This window comes from Physcomitrium patens, chromosome 5 (assembly GCF_059467195.1).
Source record: "Physcomitrium patens ecotype Gransden chromosome 5, ASM5946719v1, whole genome shotgun sequence".
NCBI classification, from domain to species: Eukaryota; Viridiplantae; Streptophyta; class Bryopsida; order Funariales; family Funariaceae; genus Physcomitrium; species Physcomitrium patens.
Window position 1 is genome coordinate 9600241 of NC_143414.1, and position 23003 is coordinate 9623243.

At 36.2% G+C, this 23003-nt stretch overlaps 1 protein-coding gene across 2 annotated transcripts; it reads left to right on the plus strand.

The window, feature by feature from the left end:
- The first annotated feature begins 14298 nt into the window (after positions 1–14298).
- Positions 14299–22954, plus strand: LOC112282125 (uncharacterized). Of its 2 annotated transcripts, XM_090250433.1 has the most exons (3): positions 14299–14609; positions 15005–15230; positions 17144–22954. In XM_090250433.1, exon 3 carries the CDS (start codon positions 17387–17389, stop codon positions 22673–22675), a length of 5289 nt encoding a protein of 1762 aa, XP_090106559.1. In that variant the 5' UTR covers positions 14299–14609; positions 15005–15230; positions 17144–17386; the 3' UTR covers positions 22676–22954. The 2 variants fall into 2 exon arrangements, with proteins under 2 accessions (XP_090106559.1, XP_024375140.1); XM_024519372.3 differs by lacking the exon at positions 15005–15230.
- The last annotated feature ends 49 nt before the right edge of the window (positions 22955–23003 follow it).

Genomic DNA, 23003 nt, shown 5'->3' on the forward strand with positions numbered 1-23003 from the left:
GAAAATGCTTTGGCTTCAAGAGAATTATTCTTTATTGATCAAAAGATGCATCTCTTTTTTTTGGTGCAATATAAGAATGTTTGAAAATAATAACTAATAAATCTTATTGTTTTTTGGATTAATAAGTGATCTTAAAATCAAATATTGATAAAAACATGTGTAAATGGATTGATAAAAATTTCTATGACTATTTATCTAAAAGGATTTGTAAAAATTCTAAATACTTGTTGATATAAAGTATTCAAGATTCTTGTGGTGAATGTAAATATTAAATGGATTAGATGTGCCTTCGAGATAATAGTACCATTTTTGAAATGAATTCACAATTGTAAAAACTTCTTTGTTGTGAATTTTGTGGTTTATTTCAACTACTGAAAATTTTCATGAAAGAAAAGCTATTGGATAAAGTTTATTATTTATTACCATTTTTGATTATATGGTGTTGTATTACGTGGAATTTGGCTTGAAAATGCATCAGGCACCTAGTTATGGATTATAAAAAGGGAAATTGCAACAGCAAGCCCTAATAATTCTAATAGATTTTAAAACAAATTACAATTAAAGATTAGCAAATATAATCAAACATCAATCAAATTCAATTAAAATTTCAAACAAATTATGTAAGAACCACAAAGTATTCCTATAAATCTTTTAAAGAATCATAAAGAAATAACATAGAAATTCAAAAAAAATATACTAAAATAGAAACCTTAATTAAATCTTAGTCAAAATCTAGTCAAATCTAATTCTAAAAAAATCTAATCAAATCTAATCAAATTCTAAAAAGATCCTAAATATATCTTAAATAATCCTAATCAAATCCTAAATAAATCCTAACTAAATCCTAACAAATTCTAATCAAACAATAAATAAATCCTAACCAAATTCTAAACAAATCCTAAACAAATCCTAATCAAACTCTAAACAAATCCTAAACAAATCCTAACCAATTCCTAAACAAATCTTAATCAAATCCTAAATAAATCTTAAACAAATCCTAAATAAATCCTAACCAAATCCTAAATAAACCTTAATCAAATCCTAACCAAATTCTAAATAAATCCTAAATAAATCCTAAATAATTTTTAAATAAATATTAATTAAATATTAATTAAAATTTAAACAAATTCTAAATAAATCTTAACCAAATCCTAATCAAATTCTAAACAAATCCTAAAAAAATCTTAACCAAATTCTAGTCAAATCCTAAATAAATCCTAAACAAACCTTAACCAAATGCTCAATAAATCCTAGTCAAATCCTAAACAATTCTTAATCAAATCCTAAACAAATCCTAATCAAATCCTAATCAAATCCTAATCAAATATTAAACAAATCCTAATCAAACCCTAGTCAAATCCTAATAAATCTTAGCCAAATTCTAATCAAACTTTAAACAAATCCTAACCAAATCCTAATCAAATTTTTAAAAAATCCTAATCAAATCCTAATCAAACTTTAAACAAATCCTAACCAAATCCTAATCAAATCCTAAATAAAATCTAATCAAATCCTAGTCAAATCCTAACTGAATCCTAATCAAACTCTAAACATATCCTAAGAAAATCCTAAATAATTCCAAATAATTTCTACATCCGATTTAAACTTCAATAACTAATGAATAAACTGTTAATTTTAATTCAATTTTTTCACACTTCTTTATAATTAAGTGGAAAACAAGTAATTTTTTTTTGAAGAAGATCAAATTCACCAAAGAGAAGATCAATCCTAATATTTGCATAGATGTTGACTGGCCTCCTTTTGCAATCTAAATGTTGAATTTTTAGTGTCAATATCTCCTTATTAAACCATTCAATTGATCTCTAATTTCTCACACATGTAGAAAAATAAGTCTACTACCTATACACATAATTTTCACTGCAATCCATTTAATAGATTGCAAGAAATCTTAGAAATCCTCATTAGACCTAAAACTCTACTTTTAAGACCCCGACCCACTTAAACCTCAATAATCCTTGATTCAACGTTTTGATCTAGTTCAAATTCATAGCATATATTGAGCACATATAAATCCACATATCTTCAAATTTTTATCTCTAGATCTATTACCAAACTTACAAAATTTTCTAAAAAGTATCACTCATTTCATTTCACAAATCTAGAGTCATCAAAAACAATCTCCAACTTTGCAATGCTCTTACAAAATCAATATAAATCCACATCACCTAAAACTAATGCTCATCAAAACTATATTAAGTTTGCTCTCTAATCCTAGTCTTTGATCTATCAATAAATCCTAGAATCATCGTCTAAGCTTGATTTTGTGCCCTAAGCTCTAATTTCAACCCTGGTTCATAACCAACCTCCTTTCTAGGTATCAATATCTAATTTTTTTAGATAATTTTTGCTAAAAACTATTCTTAACTTCTTTATAAAGGTAATTGTATTATTTATTTTTCTAATCTATCTTATTTTGCTCTATTTGTGGTCCTACAAAGTAAGTAGAAGCCTATTTTGTAAAAAGGCAATATTAGCACCTTTAATTTTCTATCCCTTGACTATTATCTATTTTTTCAAGATAATTTGTTACAATATATTTGAAATAGGATCTTCAAAAATATGATATTCTTTTTCTTCATCCTTTCACCTATTAGCTATTTTACATCATGACAATGGCATCCAAAATAAAGTCCAATGTATTTGTTTCTATAAAAAAATGGCTTAGAAAAATCAACATGATACAAGATTTATGAATCATTTGCTATCAAAGATATAAACTAAGAGAGATTACCTAGATAGAAGTGTATATATGAATCCAACTTCAATAAATTCATCAAAATATTGTGAAAGATTCAACGTTAAATAGAGCTTCATTTATTATAAAAAACTTCAAAACTTTAATCGTGTTTAATCAAACTTCTTTGGTATACTTATCTTTACATCTTTTATAATTATAGAAGTAAGACTTCTTGCATTCAATTATGAACTTGATGTGCTTATTTCTCTTAATTGCATAATATCTTGGTGTAGAATTTGAATCTTACTATTAAATTCTTTGATAGGCATAAGAATAATACTTCTATGAGTCATTTTGGAAACAAGTAAGATTTCAATCTTAAGAATGTTGACAAGTTCGTTAAGATCTACAATGGTTGCAAAAATATTCTTACTTTTTTAAAAAATATCATCCATAATTTTTTCTTCAATAAACAACTCAAATGGACTCACAAGTAAAATTAGAGAATGATAATTTTCTACCTCTAATATCAAATGAAAATTTCTATAAGAAAGAATAGTCGACTTTTAAAAAAATAATAATAAGTATGAAAAAACGAAATTTTATTTTAAAGGTGGATAGTCCACAATCTTAAAAACACAATAACAAAAGTAAAGTAATCCACTCACTTCTAAAAAAAAAATAAGAAAAATTAATTAGCACTTTTATCAAACTATCAAGGACATGAATTGTAGAGGATTAAAAGACCAATACATTCTTATTTCATTTAAAAAGACTAAAAAATCACTTAAAGATGGTATTATATTAAATTAAAATACTTATTGTCTAAAACAAAAAAATTAGAAAGTCTTGAAATAAGACTAAAGACAAGAAAGGCATTCACAAGAATAAAAAAGACTTCACTCTTGCTTCCACATATACCATTTAAACAAAAGCTACATTGCAATGATCTATAGGATTTCTAATATATATCCAACTTGTGAGATACATGTCTTAACTTACAAGGCAAGTTTTTATATGTATGCCACATAATTATTTTGTACCACAAGCTACCAATACATTGTCTTTCAACATTAATTCTTACTTAAAAATGCATTTGGCAACTAGCTATAGAAGGTAAATTGAAAATGCAATAATAAGATCCTACTAAGTCTAATAGAATCTTAAATAAAATTTAAGAAATCTTTAAAATTTCTAATCAAATTTTAATCAATTCAAATATAATTTAAAAGAAATTTAAAAAGAAACATAAAGAAGTCACAATTTTTTTTAATAATTAAATCTTAAAGAATTACAAAATAAAAACTTTAAAGATATAATAAATATAAAAATCTTTAAATAAATAATAATAATTTTTTAAATACTAAAAATAGAAATTTTAAATAAATCTTAAATAAATCTTAACAAAATCCTAATCAAATCTTAGATCAAATCTTAATCAAATTCTAATCAAATTCTAATCAAATTCTAACCAAATCTTAGACTAAATCCTAATCAATTTCTAATCAAATTTTAGGCAAATCCTAACCAAGTTTTAAATCAAATTCCAATCAAAATATAGCCAAATCTTAATTAAATCCTATATCTTAACAAAATTTTAATTAAAGCTTAAATCCTAATTAAATCCTAATTAAATCCTAAATAAATTCCAAAAAAATCTTAAATAAATTAATCAATTATTATAGCTATTTTAAAATCTCACTAAATATTAATTGAATTATTTATCTTAATTAATATTTTATTCACATCTCAATGCATAAGCAATTAATATGCACAAAAGTTTTGAGAAAAATCGACTCATCAATTCAAAAGAAAAAACTCCTAAACATCTCAGATTCCTTTTCTATCCTAGATGTTGATATTCTAAAAGTAATTTTTCTTTACTAAGCCATTAAATTTCTTCAAAAATCAGCTAGCATGTAAAATTCTATGTCTTTATATTTTTCACCAATTTTTGCTTCAATCGAACTTGCAAATGTTGTAAGATTGTAAAAATCCTCACTAATCTTAAATTTTAATTATTTAAGACTATAATCTACAAAAACTCTCATAAATATCAATCCAACTATTAGATTAATATCAAATTTTACAAACGTATTTAAGATAAATATAGTGATATTTTAACAAAATTAGAGCTATGAATATATTACAACACTTACAAAACCTTCAAAATTATAATCTTTTTTTTGTTGTTCAAAATCCAAATCTATGGAATATATTTCTTACTTTAAAAAGCCCTCAAAACCTTGATATTCCTTCAAATTGAATAAAATCAATTCTTTAAATCCTCTCATAAGTTTGCTTTTAAACTCTACTCTTTGATCAATTAGAAAATCTTAGAATCACCACAGATGAACAATTTTGTGCCCTAGGATTTGATTTTGATCTTGGTTCACAACCACTCTTCTTTGAATATCATTTTTTTGGTGTTTTGAAGTAATTTTAATTAAAACCTATTCTTAACTTTCTCTTATAAATGCTTATATTAATTATCTATCTCATTTATTTTTATTTGGTTCATTAATTGTCAAGGACAAGAACTCGATGAAAGCTAAAGAGTAAGTGAGACTTTTCTCAAAAGAAATAGGACAAAATAGAAATATGTATATTAAGAAAGAAACTGGAATGGCTATTGCCAAAATACAAGAAAACTAGAGACCCTTGAAACTTAGACTAGAAGCAAGAAAGGAGTTGACAAGAGTGAAGAGGGCTTCACTCTTGCCTCTATATATACTATCTAACTAGAAGCCACGTGGCGATGTTCTATAAGACCTCCAATATATGTTGACTTTCTAGGCCACATGCCTTTGCTTGCAAGGCAAGTTTTCTATGGATGGACCACGTAGTTAGCTTGTTCTTTAAGCTTCCAACATGTGTGGCACATGGCTAACTTGTTGACCAAGTTTCTAACCTAAAAGTCAACTATAGACTCCTATAAAGTCAAAGCAGCGTCTATGAAGCTTCTAAGAAGCTTCTCTAGAAGATATTACACAATTAACCTACTTTTATCTACTTTTACATACTTTTATCTATTCATATAGGTAATTATATGTATGTCCGTGACATTACCCCCCCTTCTAGGGACGAGTTCCACGAGGAGCGGTGATTATATATTGAGAAAATCTAATATGCGGCGAATTGTATTTGCTACATACTCTGATCTTTGTTCTCTTCGAAGATAGTTGATGGGTCCTCTTAGCCATCGATAGTGTCCCATTCCAGGGCGAGAAGACCACCCTGTTATTTGATCACTGTTGAGGCCTTCATAACTTCCTTCAAATAATACATTTGAAACACCATCAGGAGTCGTTTCTATCTCCAATAATATCACCAAACATCGAGAATCTCTTCCAAGGTCGTGATACCAAACGCGTTGTATCTCACCATCTATTCGAGGAAGAACATGTCGTTCTTGAGGATCTTCATCTCGGTTGCGTCGTCTTGAAGGTTGTGACAATCGTAATGTCTCATCCGGTAAGTCAACAAACGAAGGTTCTTGAGTTGAATCCGCTGGTTGTTGGCTCTCCATCTAATTAGCGTCACAAATGCAAAGAAGTTACAAACAAGGATAGGAATTTGAATGTTATCTTGCCTCAATCTTGTCTCTTTTATAAGAGAGGTTTTCATCTTGGTTTTGATGGATGTCGTTGATGAAAAACTTTGACTTTAGCTGATGCATTTGCTAGATTCCTGGATGGCTCCCATGTGCGCTCACTAATATCATATCCGCGCCAATGAACAAGATATTCTAGCTTATTTCGGCACCGCCTTGAGTCTAATATCTCTTCCACCTCAAATTCTTCATTATTATCTACTTCTATAGGAGGCGGTGGCATTTGTCTTCTTCCTTGTATATCCACTGTCTTATATGGTTCAAGAAGAGACACGTGGAATACAGGATGGATCTTCATTGACTCCGGTAGATGTAACCGATATGCAACTGGGTTGATCTGTTCAGAAACAGAAAAGGGGCCAAGCCTACGATAGTCCAATTTGTCACAAGGTCGAGTGGTCTTGATATTGCGACGAAGTAGCCATACCTTATCACCCACGTTGAGTTGTGGTTGCTCTTTACGATATACATCTGCATTTATCTTTTGTCGTTCTTGAGCTTTCTTCAACTGCGCCTTCATTATTGCATGTAACTCTGACAACCGATTTGCCATATCTTCTGCTGCAGGATTATCAACTTTTGAAAAATCAAAAGTATCAAGTCGTGGATGATAGCCATAATTGGCAAAGAAAGGTGTTTGTTGCGTGGAGGAATGTACCGTATTATTATAAGCAAACTCTGCCAATGGCAGAAGGTTTGTCCAATCATCTTGTTGGTAGTTGATGGTACACCTTAAATACTGTTCCAAGACTTGGTTTACGCGCTCTGTTTGTCCATCAGTTTGAGGATGGAAAGCTGAAGATAGCTTTATGTCCACTTTTAAAATCTTGAAAAGAGTCCTCCAGAATCTCGACACAAATTGAGTTCCCCTATCCGATATGATATCTTTAGGTAATCCATGATAGCGATAGATATTATCAATGAAAAGCTTAGCTGTTTCTTCACCTGTGATAGATTTTGTACATGGCATAAAATGTGCCATCTTGGTGAAACGATCTACTATCACAAATATAGAATCATAAGATCTTGAGTTTGGAAGATCTGTGATGAAATCCATAGAAACAGAAGACCATGGTTGTTCTGGTATAGGTAATGGCTGAAGAAGTCCGTAAGGTCGATGTCGAGGAATTTTTGATCTTGAACAAATATCACATGATTGTACAAAGTCTTTGACTGACTTCCACATTTGTGGCCACCAAAAATCTCTTGATATGAGTTCCAGAGTCTTATTATATCCAAAGTGCCCTGCTGCTGGAAAGTCATGACGTGCTTGAAGAACACGCAAACGTGCTTTTCCTTCTGGAACATATAGGCGTCCTTCAAAATATAATAGATTATTCTTGAACTCGAACTTAGAAGAATCATGAGACTTGGAAGAATTATTCTCGATATCATGAACAAGAGGGTCTGAGGACATACTGGACTGGATTTGCTTGAGAAAAGTTGAATCAACAGTCAATGTTGATTTCACTGCTCGGAGATGAAATTGCTCCGGTTTCAAGAGGACCGTTCTTTGTTGCTCAAAAGCTGCATCTCCTTCTTTTGGTGCAAAATAAGAACGTCTAGACAGGGCATCGGACAAACCTTGTTGTTTTCCTGGCCGATAAGTGATAATGAAGTCGAATCTTGACAAAGACATACTCCAACGAGCTTGACGACGATTCAACACGCGTGCTGACATGAAATACTCGAGGTTCTTGTGATCTGTATACACAGTGACTGGACTAGAAGCGCCTTCTAGATAATGACGCCATTCTTGAAAGGAATCCACGATCGCAAGAAGTTCTTTATCGTGGATCTCATAATTGATCTCGGCTGCTGAGAATTTTCTTGAATGAAAAGCTATCGGATGAAGTTTGTCATCTGTTCCCATTTGTGATAAAACTGCACCCAAGGCAAAATCCGATGCGTCTGTTTCCATAAAAAATACCTTGGAAAAGTCAACACGATATAAGACTGGTGCAGAGACAAACGATGTCTTCAAGGCTTCAAATGCTGCTTCCGCTTCTTGATTCCATTGAAATTTATCTTTACTAGTCAAGCGTGTAAGTGGAGCTGCAACTCGTGAGAAGTCTTTGATGAAGATCCGATAGTAATTGGCAAATCCCAAGAAACATTGGACATCTCTTACAGTCTTTGGAATCTTCCAATCCATGATTGTTTGGACTTTCTTAGAATCCATCATGAGACCATCATTTGAAATGATGTATCCTAAAAAGTCAACTTGAGTAGTGTGAAATACACACTTTTCCATCTTGGCGTACAATCCTGCATCTCTAAGTTTTTGTAATACTTGACGAACATGTATTTCATGTTCTTCAACGTTCTTGGAATAGATCAGGATATCGTCTAGATAGCAGACGACAAAATTGTCTAAGAATTCACGAAATACATCATTCATGAGATGTTGAAAAGCAGCTGGTGCATTCGTGAGTCCAAAAGGCATGACATTGTATTCAAAGTGTCCGTACCTGGTTCGAAACGCAGTCTTCCATTCATCTCCTTCTTTGATCCGTACTAGATTATATGCTCCTCTTAGATCTATTTTTGTATAGATCTTAGCTTGATTTAACTGGTCAAGGAGTCCTGATATCAAAGGTAATGGATACCTGTTCTTGATTGTGATCTTGTTGAGTCCTCGATAGTCAACACACATTCGTAAAGATCCATCTTTTTTCTTTACGAATAAAATTGGAGCTCCTGCTGGAGATTTTGAATGACGTATGAAATTCTTCGCTAAATTCTCGTCAATATATGTCTTGAGTTCAGCCAACTCATCTTGCGATAAACTGTAAATTGGTCCAAATGGTGGCTGAGTTCCTTCCTTGAGATCGATTGAACAATCGTATGGGCGATGCTCAGGAAGAATATCTGCATTATTTTTCTCAAAAACGTCTTGATAATCCTGATATTGACTTGGAATGCCACTTGAAGTCTTTACGCTTTCAGAAATAGGTGCAGCATAAATAGCAAAAGTTGATCCTTCTTTTGCTGCGTGTATAAATGCTTTTGCACCTATAAGTGCGGGTTTTTCTATACTAGACTCATGGTTTTTTACTTGATTAATAGAACTGTTACTAATGCTCCGAGGAAAATCAAGTTTACGAGAAATCCAATCTATTCGAGGATTATACTTTTCTAACCATGATAAGCCTAAAATTACTGGATTAGAGGGAGATCTAATTATATTAAAAATTACGCAACTACTATGACCATTTATTACTACATCTACAGGAAGTGTTTCGTGAGTTACATCTCCAGAAGACAACGGACGACCATCTATAACTTCTACGTGTACAGGTTTAGTTTTTTGTATTAATGATATTCTATGACATCTAGCAAATTCTTCATCTAAAAAACAAGCTGAGGCTCCTGAATCTATCAAGGCAGAGGCTTTGTAATTATTAGGTCCTAAACGCACATCTATTATAAAACAAGGAGATGGTTCTGAGGAGAGGATAGGACCTTCATTAGAAGTTGTACAAGATTCCAGCCGCACGGTCCCTATTGTAGCTGGACGTACTCGTTTTCCGACATACTGTCTTCTTTCACAGTCGTACTCCTCATTTTGTAGTTACGTCGCTTCTTTGGACAATGTTGAGCAGTGTGCTTAGGTTCTCCACAATATAAGCACAATCCTCCTTGTCGACGACGAGACTTTTCTTGCTCAGTAAGAGGTTTGAAACGTACCGCATCAATTTGCATATCCTCTACTTCCGAAGGTATGTGTTGAGGAGACGTCGGTGTTGCCATTGAATTGTAGTAACGTTGAGGCCCACTTGTACGACTCTCGGATCGAAATTCAAAAAGTCGATTGTCGCACTTCACAGCAAAGTCAATTGCTTGACTCAATGTTTGAGGATCAGGTAAATTAAGCATCAATTTCTTTACCTCATATTGTAATCCGTAGAGAAATTGACTCACAAGTGCGGCATCATCCCACTTGATATCAGTTGCAAGTTGTCGAAATTGCGAAGCATATAATGTTACTGATCGATTGCCTTGTCGCAAAATACGGATCTTGTTGGTTGCAACACGAATTGCATCATGTTCTCCAAACATGGATCGAAACTCCGCCAAAAAAGCCTCCAGATTATCCAATATTGGATCTCGTCGTTCAAGAAAAGATGAAAACCATGACAATGCTGAACCTGAAAGGAGTGTACCAATGAATCTAACTTGTGACCCTGGAGTTGGATAGCTCTGGGGTTGAAGTTCAATTACTAGTTGGACCTGATTGATGAATCCTCGAAACTTGGATCTGGTACCATCAAACTTCTCGGGCAAGGCAACTCTCGGTTCTCTAACACTCGAAGGGTGTTCCATTCTGGGAGAAGGGACATGGTTTGGTGTAGATGTTGAAGCAGCCCCAATCATCTCTATATCTTCACTTCCTACCATTCTTGTTGCTCCTTGTGGTGGTAAATTGAGTTGATGCATCGCAAGCATTAACTCCCTCAATTGCTCTTGCATCTGTGCCATTGCACTCTTCATTTCAACAAGCTCTGCCATAGTAGCACTTAGAAAAGAGAAGATGTCTAATAACGCTCAAAACAAATAGAAGAGAGGAATTGATAACAAAGAAAATACTAAGAACAATATCAGTTTAAAAGAGGGTAATCCGCAACTTCTAATGCGCTTATGTCTTATCAAGAAAAAGGGGTAATCCACTCTTAATCAAGAAAAGACAAAGCTCTGATATTGTAAGTGTACTCTTGTCAATCTGTCAAGGACAAGAACTCGATGAAAGCTAAAGAGTAAGTGAGACTTTTCTCAAAAGAAATAGGACAAAATAGAAATATGTATATTAAGAAAGAAACTGGAATGGCTATTGCCAAAATACAAGAAAACTAGAGACCCTTGAAACTTAGACTAGAAGCAAGAAAGGAGTTGACAAGAGTGAAGAGGGCTTCACTCTTGCCTCTATATATACTATCTAACTAGAAGCCACGTGGCGATGTTCTATAAGACCTCCAATATATGTTGACTTTCTAGGCCACATGCCTTTGCTTGCAAGGCAAGTTTTCTATGGATGGACCACGTAGTTAGCTTGTTCTTTAAGCTTCCAACATGTGTGGCACATGGCTAACTTGTTGACCAAGTTTCTAACCTAAAAGTCAACTATAGACTCCTATAAAGTCAAAGCAGCGTCTATGAAGCTTCTAAGAAGCTTCTCTAGAAGATATTACACAATTAACCTACTTTTATCTACTTTTACATACTTTTATCTATTCATATAGGTAATTATATGTATGTCCGTGACATTAATGCACCTATAAAGTTAATAGAAGACTTTTTTATTAGGAGATAGTATAGCAATAATTAATTTTTATTACTTCTTTGTCTGTTATCTATATTTTTAAGATAAATTTCTAAAATATTTTAATTTTAGCCCATCTATAATAAAATATTTTCTTTCAACTTTCACCTAATGGCTATATTATTACACAACAATATTCAATACATAGCTAATTTATTGGCCAAGTTTTTAAACTATCAATCAATTACAAATATGTGTATAATCAATGCTATATCTATGAAACTTTTAGAAAGCTTTTCTACAAGATATTATCAAATTTATCTACTTTAATCTACTTCTACCTATTCATATTATCTATATAATTATTGGAATAAATATATATATATATATATATATATATGTTTTTGATAAATTATTTTATATAAATAAAACAAAATAAAATAAAATAATTATTATATATATATTTTTTTTACATAAAATGATGTTTAGTTATTTTATAAGGCTAAAAATATAAAAATGTATTATAGAATAGATATAAAATCAATAAAACTACCTTTAGATTAAAATTGAGAATAGTATTTTGAATAAATTATCATTATAAATATTAAATTAATACTCAAGAAAGACTATTTATGAAAGAAGATCAAAATTAGAGCCTAAGATACAAAAAAAAATGATCTTTTGCAAATAAAAAGTGAAATTTGAAAGGAGACTAGAAGAGGGTTTTAGAAGTATCAAGTATGTTGAAGTTGGTTTTGGTTTAATTTTGTTAGAGCTAATCAAAATTTTAATTTTTGATATTTTAATATCATTTTAAATAATAAAATCAAGGTCTATAATATCAGCTATATTTTAAATTTTAAGCTAAATCTATAATTATTTTTTGAGAACCAATAGATTTAATTATATATATTGAGTATCATATATTTTGTATATAATTGGTATATATTTTTAGTATCATATATTACTATAAATTGGTATATTTTTTAGTTAATTAATATAATTAACTACATTAAATAATTATTATTCTTTATTACCTAAGATAGAAATATGAGATTTTGCACTAAAACTTTGACATAAAAATTGAAAAAAGAAATTGTTCAACATCTATATGGTTCTCAAATCATTTTTGTCAATTTGTAAGTTAGATCATTTTTTGTTTTTATAAAGTTATTTTGAACTATTATCCAAGTAATATAAAAAATCTAAAGAAAAATCAATACAAAATTAAAAGTTATAGCTAGCTAAATTTAATACTTAAAATTTAGATTTTATATAATTTATTTAAAATTTTTTTAAAGTTTTCTTAGAATTTGATAAGGTTCTTATATGATTTTTGAAGGGTTTTCTTAGGGCTTTATTATAATTTTCTTAAGTTTTCTTTTAAGATTTGGTTTGTGATTTTATTAATGAAATTTTAGATTTTAGATTTTAGAATTTTGTTAGAATTGTTTTTAGATTGTTTAGAATTGTTTGTGTTTGATGGGATTTAGCATTTGCTGAATTTAGGAATTCTAAGAAAGATCAAGATTTTCAGGATGAATGATTCTAAGACCTCCTTGAAGGGAACCAAGGGAACAAAGAGAACTGTAGTTTTACCAAAGAAGTCAACTCCATTGACAAATGGAAACAGCCTCATTGACTTAGTTGTCAAAGTCAACGACAAAATGCATGTACTTGGTTCCACCAATAGGATGTTGAGAGGTGTCGATGACCAAGAGGCGAGCGCCTGTTCAACGTGGCAATTCTCCAATGGGAAGGGCATTGGTGGGACCCTTATATGCTTATCTGGCAGATTTGGTCATACGTGGCATTCTTGAACCAGATGGAAGTATTGTACACAACCGTGAAAATTGTTGGAAAAGTAAAATCTTGTCTTTTAACCCCCCACCTTCTTCTTTTTTTTTCTCATTCCCTCTCCCTTTCATCATTTCTGATTTTAACACAATTACAGATTAAAAATTTATAGAGGAAAAAAAATAGATGTAAGTAACATAAATACCACATGCTTCTGTATTAGATTAAAAGCAGTTCTGAATGTGGTTAAAATGATGTATTTGTCAACTCTGTGTAATTATTTTGAAACTTTTGTGATGGAGGGTTTGGTTTTTAAATTATTTGAATTAATGTAAAATAGTTTTAAGGACACGAGTGTATATTGTGTCTGCTTTTCATAGAATAATGAAAGGATATAGAGGTTTATCCAGGAGTGATTGTTAAAAAATGATCAATAGCTGATTTTAAAAACTTATCATGATTTCAATATGCATAATTTTAATTATATTCGATTTCATTCTAATTTTGAATGTGCTTTCCTAAAGCATCTTTATATACATATTTTAATCAATACATTTATTTTCATCTTAAATAAAATTAAAAAATTAAAAAATTAATTCAATTTAATAGATAGAACAACCTGAAATGATACAGTATATTTGAACTAATTTGGATGTAGTTCTCAAACATACATGAATTTTGTATTTCTAAATAATTTGGTTTGCGTACACCAAATCACTGAAATTGTTAGAAGAAAACTTCAGAAACAAGCAGGCTTCTTCAAATCACTCTGGAATGGCATGCAATGGGCCTTGCATGAGCCCTAAAGAAGTAATCAACCAACAAATAACCCTATTCACACAGACATCCGTGCCCTTCTCTGCTTCGATTTCTCCACGTCATCAATCTCGAGTCCGCATATGGACGTGGGGCCCCTCAATGGGTGTAACCCATCCATGTCGTCTGATAACTCGGAGGGTTGCTGTGGTGGCCGCGCCAAGTGGGCGAGGCCTCGCCGCAGCGCATCGTGGAGGTCGCATCGCTAGGCTTTCAGTGTTGCAGGGCACCGATCGAGGAAACGATCCGGGACCCGAACTTTCACGAATCTCACTAGATAGAAGTTCTCGCACCAGACGCGCTGCGGAGAGCTCAGATTTTCTCGCGAGAGCCTCGTGATCTCAGTCGCTGTCATTTCAAATGGATGCGAGGTTGACTGGAGCGCGGGGCAGAGGGTTGCTTCATCTCTGGCAGGATCATGGCAGGTAACAGAGCTGGTATCACATGGCGAGATGTCGCGTGAGGGTGATGAGAATGGCGAATTTCTGCCGTGCTGGCGAATTCTTCGTGTTGTGTTGTAAATTTTTTTTTAGGTGATGTTAACATTCGTGGTTCAGTATTGCGAATGTACGTTGTGGTTTTTAAGATTTGGGAGACAAGGGAGCTGTGAGTTTTTTTGTTTGTTTGTTTGTAATGTTTCACTCCGTCTCTGGAAGAAATTGGAGTGGCTTCTTAGTTATGGAAGCCGTTCTTTTCAATAATGGTTATTGCGGACTGTTTTGATGATTTCATCATTGATAAATTTTATTGTGCGATGATCTTCTTGGCGGATTAGATGATTTCCAGTTTTTTTTTTGATCGAGTGAGTATTAGTGTGCAGAGAGTTTTAATTTGAGATAATGTGCAAATTTTCCATTGCAATAAGGAAGATGGAATTGAGAAAATGCGGTTGCAAGTGCGCGGTGACTGTTATGGTGTGGTCGGATTTTTATTTGAATCAAGGCTGCCAATAGTGAATTGAACAATGGTTTACTCTACCGCTCAGAGGTTTTGGAGAAAACTAGAAATGTTATGGGCGAAATTGGTGCCAGGGATGTTTAAGTGAGGTATTTAAGATTTCGTAATTTATCATTAGGACATGATTTAGCGAGGACTTAGAAGTGTGTAAGGATTCGTGATTGCTCTGATGTTGAATTCATTCAAGTGCGGAATCATTTTAGCAATGCGTTAGTGTCGTTACTTGACCTGGATGCACCTTGAAACCTCAGGTTAAACAGACCGAAACAGAGTGCCGATCCTCCCTTAGTGTTTGTTGTCTTCTTTAAATGGTCGTGAGTAACCTGTCTTGTGTTTTGCTAAGATTGTGAATTCGAGCTGTTAGTCGATGGAAATGCGTACTTCCATCTCTTTTGAATGGAATTTTCTACATGAATCTCCTTAATTATTCCCTTTAGGCATTCTACAGCACGGAAATGGACTATTTCGTTGTGAAACTGAATTATTGCAAAATCAAGATTGGTGTTGGAAAGGTCTCTTCACACAAAATGAACACAAAATCACTCACATTCGCTCGATTGCGTTCAATCACAGAATTTATGTCTGCTGACACGCATACTCCATTACAGGATTTTGACAGCTTTTGGTTTCAGTTTCACTAAATATGTGGGTGCAAGTGTTGTGGCACCTTTGTAATAGGTTTTGCCAAGATATTAATGCTTTCAATTCGTCCTATAACACATTTAAGCTTTATAACTATCAGCAAGCCGTTGTATACTTCGCCAGTAGCAGTACAATCCGATACTTTCGATTCCATTTCTTCAATTTGTTAGTTTGTTCTTTTTACAAATTCATAGCAGGTTCGCGTATCCCAGCTCCTTGCTACGTGCCTTCCATTCACATTTCGAATGAACCCTGAGGAGCATTTTCTGACACCGATAAGACATGAGAATTGATTTGTGAATTTTTTGATAGTGACTGTTAGTGCTAGATATAGTCATGGCACGGACGAAAGCTCATGTAAATGTGCGTCAGCTAATATTGTTAGGGTGTTTCCCGTAAGTTCTGAACGTTTCAAGCGTTTATACTTGGTTTTGATTTTTGCAATAGAAACAGAACGAGCCCGTTAGTATGGATATGCCTACAGTTGCCCGCGAGTTCCTCCGAATTGGCCAGTGGTGCAGCCTCAGTGGCATTGGCTGAGGATGAGAGCAAGCTGGGCGGATTCCCTACTCTAGAAGTAATGGCGTTTTCTTTTCCGTCGCAACATAAGATTTCAATGTAATTTGCGACTAAAATTCTAGTTTTAAAGTTTGGAAGCTTGATTGCAGCATAGTTTGTTTATTTGGACCCAAATTTGTTTCATCTTCTTAATTTTGCCACTACCTGTTGCACCATCTTTACAACGAGCTGCTGAGTTGTTTTATACAAATTTCTCGTTGATGTATGAGACCTCATTTTGTCAATGTACAGTGTTAAGTTACCAGGACCATCTTATACGTTACACTTCCCTTCGCTGTTTCTTTAATTCTTCTCTGAAACGTATGCTAGTTCCCTTCAGTTCGTTATCACTTCTTGGGAATGTACTTTTGACAACAATGATCTGGTAATATATCATTCCCACCTCAGGCCTCTCTTTTTCAAAACACTGTGGTTAGCCATCCCACTGATGTTTAATTTCTGGGAGGATTGCTAGAATAGGGTTAGTTTAATTCGGTCTGAGTTAGCTAGTCGAGTACTTTGATCCTGAAAATTTCGCTGAAGTATTAGGAAGTTGACGCTGAAATGAACTTAGCGCTAATCCCAAATCTTAGTTCGGAGAGAAGAGAAATTGAAGGTAAGCTGGTTGACGTCGTTCGAGGGTGTGTTGTTTCTACATATTAACGTGAGTAAAAAGTTAGCTGTATCTGTTGATTACTTTTGGTCTTTCTGCTCAATGCCTTGTACGTATTTTTTTGGAGTCTCCGTCGACAACTATTTTCAAACGTAATTTTTCTTTGTGTGGGATGTGCTTGATGGATAGATCTCATATTTGCGTGTGTCACCTGTTACGGAGAGAGAAGTTGGATTTTCCATTACACGGAGACAGTGGAAGTTTCACGCCGCGGATGTATAGGTGATGTGCTGCTATGTCGGAGTCCAATCATATTTGTACTTGGATGCGAAATGTTAAGAGGTGGGTTCAAGGTTTGACTCTTAAAGCTGCGAATGACTTTGGTGGCGAAAGGTGCCTGAAGACAATTATTTTTTGAGATTTTTAGAAGAAATGGCCGACATGGCGCGCTCAAGCATAGATAGTATGTGGAAATACAGTTATGAAGGAAGCAAACATATATGTACATTGGCTAAGAAGGTTATTACTTTCATGTTTCAATCATGGACACGTGGTTTTTTATGTCTACTTTTACTCGGATCACTCCCTTTTCTAGCTCCTGTGATCTTGGTAACCATGATGGTTGGTGGCGCTTTCGTGGTTCCTTTGCTATGTGCTGTCACTGCTTATTATGTTCTCTTCCGCCGCTTCCCACTGCCAATCATCATGAAACGGTTTTCTTCTCCCAAGCCTCATCTCAGAATGGAAGATTTGGATACCTATGCCGAAGAATACAGGAATCGCGGGGCTTCGATTGGGACGCCTTACCTTGATTATGAGGGTACTTGTGAGGAAACATTGGATAGTGACTCTGAAGTTGAAATCGTTGAGGAGGATCCAGCTTCAGAGGCTGACGCGGCCATTGCTAAGCCTGACATGACCAAGGAGGCAGAAGCTCGGCCAGCTGAACCGGAGGTTTTTGTTGACGGAGCAACGCCAACTGTGCAGGAGAAGGAAGTGCTACCTTTGGTCGTATCAGAAACCTTATGGGAAAACGAACAAATCCAAGGAGTTGCAGAAGAGATTGAGTCTAAGGTCGACCCTAGATTGGAATCTGCAGAGCCATTCATGAAGCAACAAACTCTGGCGGTGAGATCTGAACCGGTGGAGCCGGCTTCCTCTGTTGGGGACGTTATACCCAATGCAGGGACTGTAGCTGTACAAGAAGTTGCCTCCAATGAGAATGTTACCCCATTGGAAGAGGTAAATCCTGAGAAAACTGAGATGCTAGAAGTCCCAGAGTTGGACGAGAAAGTTATTGAAGTCTTCGTTGAGGAAACGACTAGTTCAGAGATTGATGCATCCATTGCTGAGCTCGACGTGATTAAGGAGGTCGTAACTAAACCTGAGGAGGCCTCAATTGTGTTGGAGAAGGATGTCGAATTTCCCTTAATAATGTCAGCACCTGCGTTGATAGAGAAGGAAGATCCAGAAGTTGTGAAAGAGCTTGAGGCTGTCGCTGTACTTACAATGGAGTCTGAAGACCAACTGATGGATGAACAGCCTTTTTCAGTGAAATCTGCGCCTAAGGAGTTGGTATCCTCCGTTGAGGATGTTCCAGCTATTTCATTGATAGCCCGTATGCAGGAGTTTGTCACCCCAGTGGAAGAGTCTGATATAGAGAAGGTTGAGGTGCCAGAAGCCCTGATGATGCAAGTGAAGGAGGTTGAAGCTTCCGTTCAGGAGGCTAGGTCTTTAGAGACTGACTCTCTCATTGCTAAGTCTGAAGTGACTACGGAAGAAGAGGATAGACATACAGAGGTCCCAGTTGTAGTCGAGAAAGAAGTTCTGCCATTGACAGTACCAGATTCCGAATCGGAAGTAAAGGAAGCCCCAGCAGTTGGTAGAGAGACACCTGCTGAGGGAGACCCTGGAATGGAATCCGCAATACAATCTATGATACCACATCAATCTCTGTTGGTGGAGTCTGAACCAGTGGAGCTGGCTTCCTCCGCCGAAGATGTTCCAGCTATAACAGAAATCGCCCCTGTGCATGACGTTGTCCCCGCTGAGGTTGCTATAGAAGAGTCTGACAAGTCTCAGATGATTGAGGCGTCAGTGATGGAAAAGGAACCCGAAGCCCCCGTTCAAGATGCTGGGACTCCAGAGAATGATGCACTCATTGCTGAGCCCGACGTGACGAAGGAGTTCGAGAGTAAATTTGAACCTTCGTCTGATGTACTAATATCCATAGTGGGAAAGGCAGATACACCAGTGGTTCAGAAAGAAGCTGTTGGTGCCTCTTCGTTGGAGTTCGAAGTTTCAAGTTTTGAACAGCAATCTTCCCCAGTAGATGATGAATATGTGGAGTTGCTCTCCCCTGTTTTGAGTGTTCCTGCCATTGCAGAGACCGCTGCAGTGAAGGATGATATCCCAAGTGAGGCTGGGTCCTCAGTGGAGGAATTTGATTTGAAAGGGGTTGATATAGGAGGACCCTTAGTGACTGAAGTGAAGGATGTTAAGGGTGCTCCAATGGAGGAGCCGTTGCCTGAGCAGGTTGAGAAGCCAGAGGCTCCAGTGATGGAAGAGGAAGTTAAGTCTGTCGCTGAGACTGGTGCTATGGAGATGGAGCTTATCAAAGAGGCAGAGGCTGGGCTAGCTGCACCTGAGTTTTTTGTCAAGAGGAAGGTCCCAGCTGTACAAGATAATACTGAATTTCCGTCGGATTTACCAGAACCCTTATTGGAAGAGAAGGAAGCTCTAGTGGTAGCTGCAGAGAATGATACTGAGACTGACACATACATGAAACAAAAAACTTCACTGGTGGATTCTGAGCCTGTGGTGTTGTCCTCTCCTTTCGCAGGTGTTCCTACCATTGCAGAGGCTGCTGTAGACGAGGAGGTCTCTCCAATCGAGGTCGTTGATCTCTTTGGAGATTCTAATGTTGGAAAGGTTGAGGTGCCTGATGTTCTAATGGTGGAAGAGGAGGTTGAGGCTCCTGCTGAGGAGGCCGGATCTTCGAAGACTTACTCACTTATTGAGTCCGATTTGTCTAAAGAGGGAAGGGCTGGACCTGCAGCACCTGAAGTTTTTGGTGAGGAGGAGGTCCCAGTTGTGCAAGAAAAGGTCGATGATCTTCCCTCAGCTGTGGTCGCACCTGCATCTGAAGGAAAGGGATATCTTGGAGTTATGGGAGAGACTGAGGCTGTGGATATCTCTACATTGGACTTCGATAGGCCAAGGTTTGAACTTGTTGAGGATTTTCCAGCTATAGTAGATAATACCCCTGAACAGAAGGTTGCTTTGGGTTCCGAGCTACTGGAGGAAAGTTCTTATGATGATCGAACGACTAGTGAGGACTCAACAGCTTCAAGTGAACCAATAGGTTTATCGAGTACGGAAGCAACTGAAGAGAGAAAGGATGAAGGTCATCCTGCTAAATATTTGAAAGCACAGGGCAAGGAAAAGGACTTGGAGGAGATCAATGTAGACTTGGGTAAACTCGACGAAGTTCAGTCTGGTGTTGATCATCCGGTGCTTGTTGCTGGACAACAAAATTTAGAGCCTGATGAACCGAGGGAATGGACGACTGAATTTCAGTCTAGCTCTGAGAACTTGGTAGATTCTGGGGGATTAGAGCACTCTGTTGAGAACAAGGTAGCTGCGAAGACAAAAGGTCATCTTGTTGACCAGACAACAGTTCCAAGTAAAGAGCAGGAGCATTTTACTGTAAATAAAACAGCAAACGAGGAACCTTGTCAGGCTTTGGCTCCTACTCAGTCTTCACTCTCTGACGAAAAGTTCGGGAATCTAGAACACGGGTTGCCATCGAAACAAGCGGTTCAGCAAGTTAATGAGATTAATGTAATTGAAGAAGACTTCGACGTTCACGAATCTGCCTCAGAAGTGTTCGCTCGATCTGAAAATGAGCAAGAAGAGAAGGAAGCAGAATCGCATGTGTCTGCTCTCGAAGTGGTGGAAATACTAAATCCAGTGGCTGAAGAGGTGTTGATCGTTGTGCCTAAAGTGATGAAAGACTCACCTAAGATCATGAAAAAGGAGGTCCAATTTTTTGAGGAAAATGAGGTTGAACTCCCGTCACCTACATCGGTGGAAGAGGTGGATTCACAAGTTGTTCACGAAAAAGCTGGTGCTCTTTCATTGGAGTCCTGTGTCCCTACGTTGAAGCAACAGTTTTTTTCCAAGGATTCCGATACTGTGATGTTGGCCAGTTCTGTTGCGGATGTCTCCATCATGGTAGACGCTGCTGTTGTCCAGTCTGCTTCCACTGAGAAGGCTCAGGAGCAAGATATCCCCATTACTGAAGCTGTAGCTTCAACCCTTGAGCTACCCCTTATTGGGTCCAAGTTGACCATGGGAGTAGATGCTGATCACCATGCTGCGTCAGTGGTTGTTGCTGCAGAAGAGGCCCCACTTATACAGGAGAAGGGAGCACCGATTGCTGCTGAAGGTATTGAGGTTGCCCCTGCTCTGAAGGCCAAGGCTACTGATGCTGGGGAGAAGACTAAATTGGTGGAGGAGCCTGTTCACGTTGGGGGTAACGAAGCTGATAAGGTTGAAGAGTCTGAGACCCTACCAGTGGAGGGGCACGAGACGAAGCCACAAGTGGCTGCATCGAAGTGTGAGGAAGTCCTCAATGAAGATTGTGAAGCTCCAGAATCTGAGGTGCTTACCTACGATTGTGTGACGGCCCCAGAAGCAGAGGATGTTTCAGTTGTGCTGGAGAAGGCTGGGTTTCCCTTGGTTGAATTGGAACTCCGATCGGAAGAAAAGGAAATGACAATATCTGAGGAGAATCCAGCTCCTGGTGAATTAGAGCACAGAGGACTGTTGGGTGCGGAGAAATCTCAAATTGTTCAGGAGGTGCAAGAGAAGGACGCCCATGTGGAGAGAACTCAGCCCATTGATGAAGGTGTCGAGGGAGCTGAGAAGAAGAATGAGGCTGTTGAAGGTCCCGAACAAGATTTCCCAACTTTGAGATCATTGAACGTAGCACATGATGAAGAGTCTTCGCGTGATGAAAAATTCCAGGAAAGTGTTGACTTTTTGAGTGCCGCTCGAGCTCAGAGACGCCTAAGCTTCGAGAATGAGGAAATTGAATTCGGAGCACCATTATCACCACACAGAAGGAGAGGCTTTGAAGCAACGGATATTCTCTTTAGGTCACGCTTAGGGAGGGGTCATCCGACTCACCGACACTCTGCACCTGATTGTTTAGGAACTTATACTTGGGTGCAAGAGTTGCCACCCTCCTCACATCAAGAGAAGCACCGGATTCACAAGAAAATGAAATACAAACGATGGTCTGAGAGTAGTGAAGGCGGTGACGGAAAGAAGAGCTCAGCGAAGCCTGGCCGATCATACTCAACTTCTGTTGCAGATAGTGGTGAACCCTGCATGGGTGAGTTTGAGGGCCTTTTAAAGTCATGGAAGGAAAGAGATAAAACAACTTTGCATACTTCAGTGGCCTCCTCAGCAAGGTTCTCACCGATTGCAGCTTCATCCGCTGATATTGTTCGTCAGATTCGTGAGGAGATCATCACCATTCAAAGGATAATTGGGCAAGAAATTCCACCGCAATGCTCTTTGTGGAAGGAAGTGGAAATTCTCACTCAGATCGTAGGTATGGAGCTTCCTTACATGGGCGATGTTCCTGATTTAACTAAAGCAAGGCAAGGACTGGATCTTCTGAAAGTTGTTGTTGGCATCACATGCACGTAGGACCGGGGTCAGGAAGATGATATGAAGCTTAACAATAGCGTCTAATGTTGGATTGTAATAGATATACACTCTTAGAAGTGTTACAGGGGTGATTAACGATATGTTGCTTATGATCATTGGTAAATTCAGATTGTATTTTATATCCAGGACAGCTAGCTTCTTAGTATAGATAGCTATCTTAAGCAGATGTTTCTTAATTAATGCTGCTGGCATAGATGCCCGGTATCAACGCGTCTGTGATCGATTCTGTGCATAAGTTGTAAAGGTAAATTTTTTCAATTTTCTTGTGTTGCATTATTAATAGCTCAGCGGCTAGCACGGCTGACAT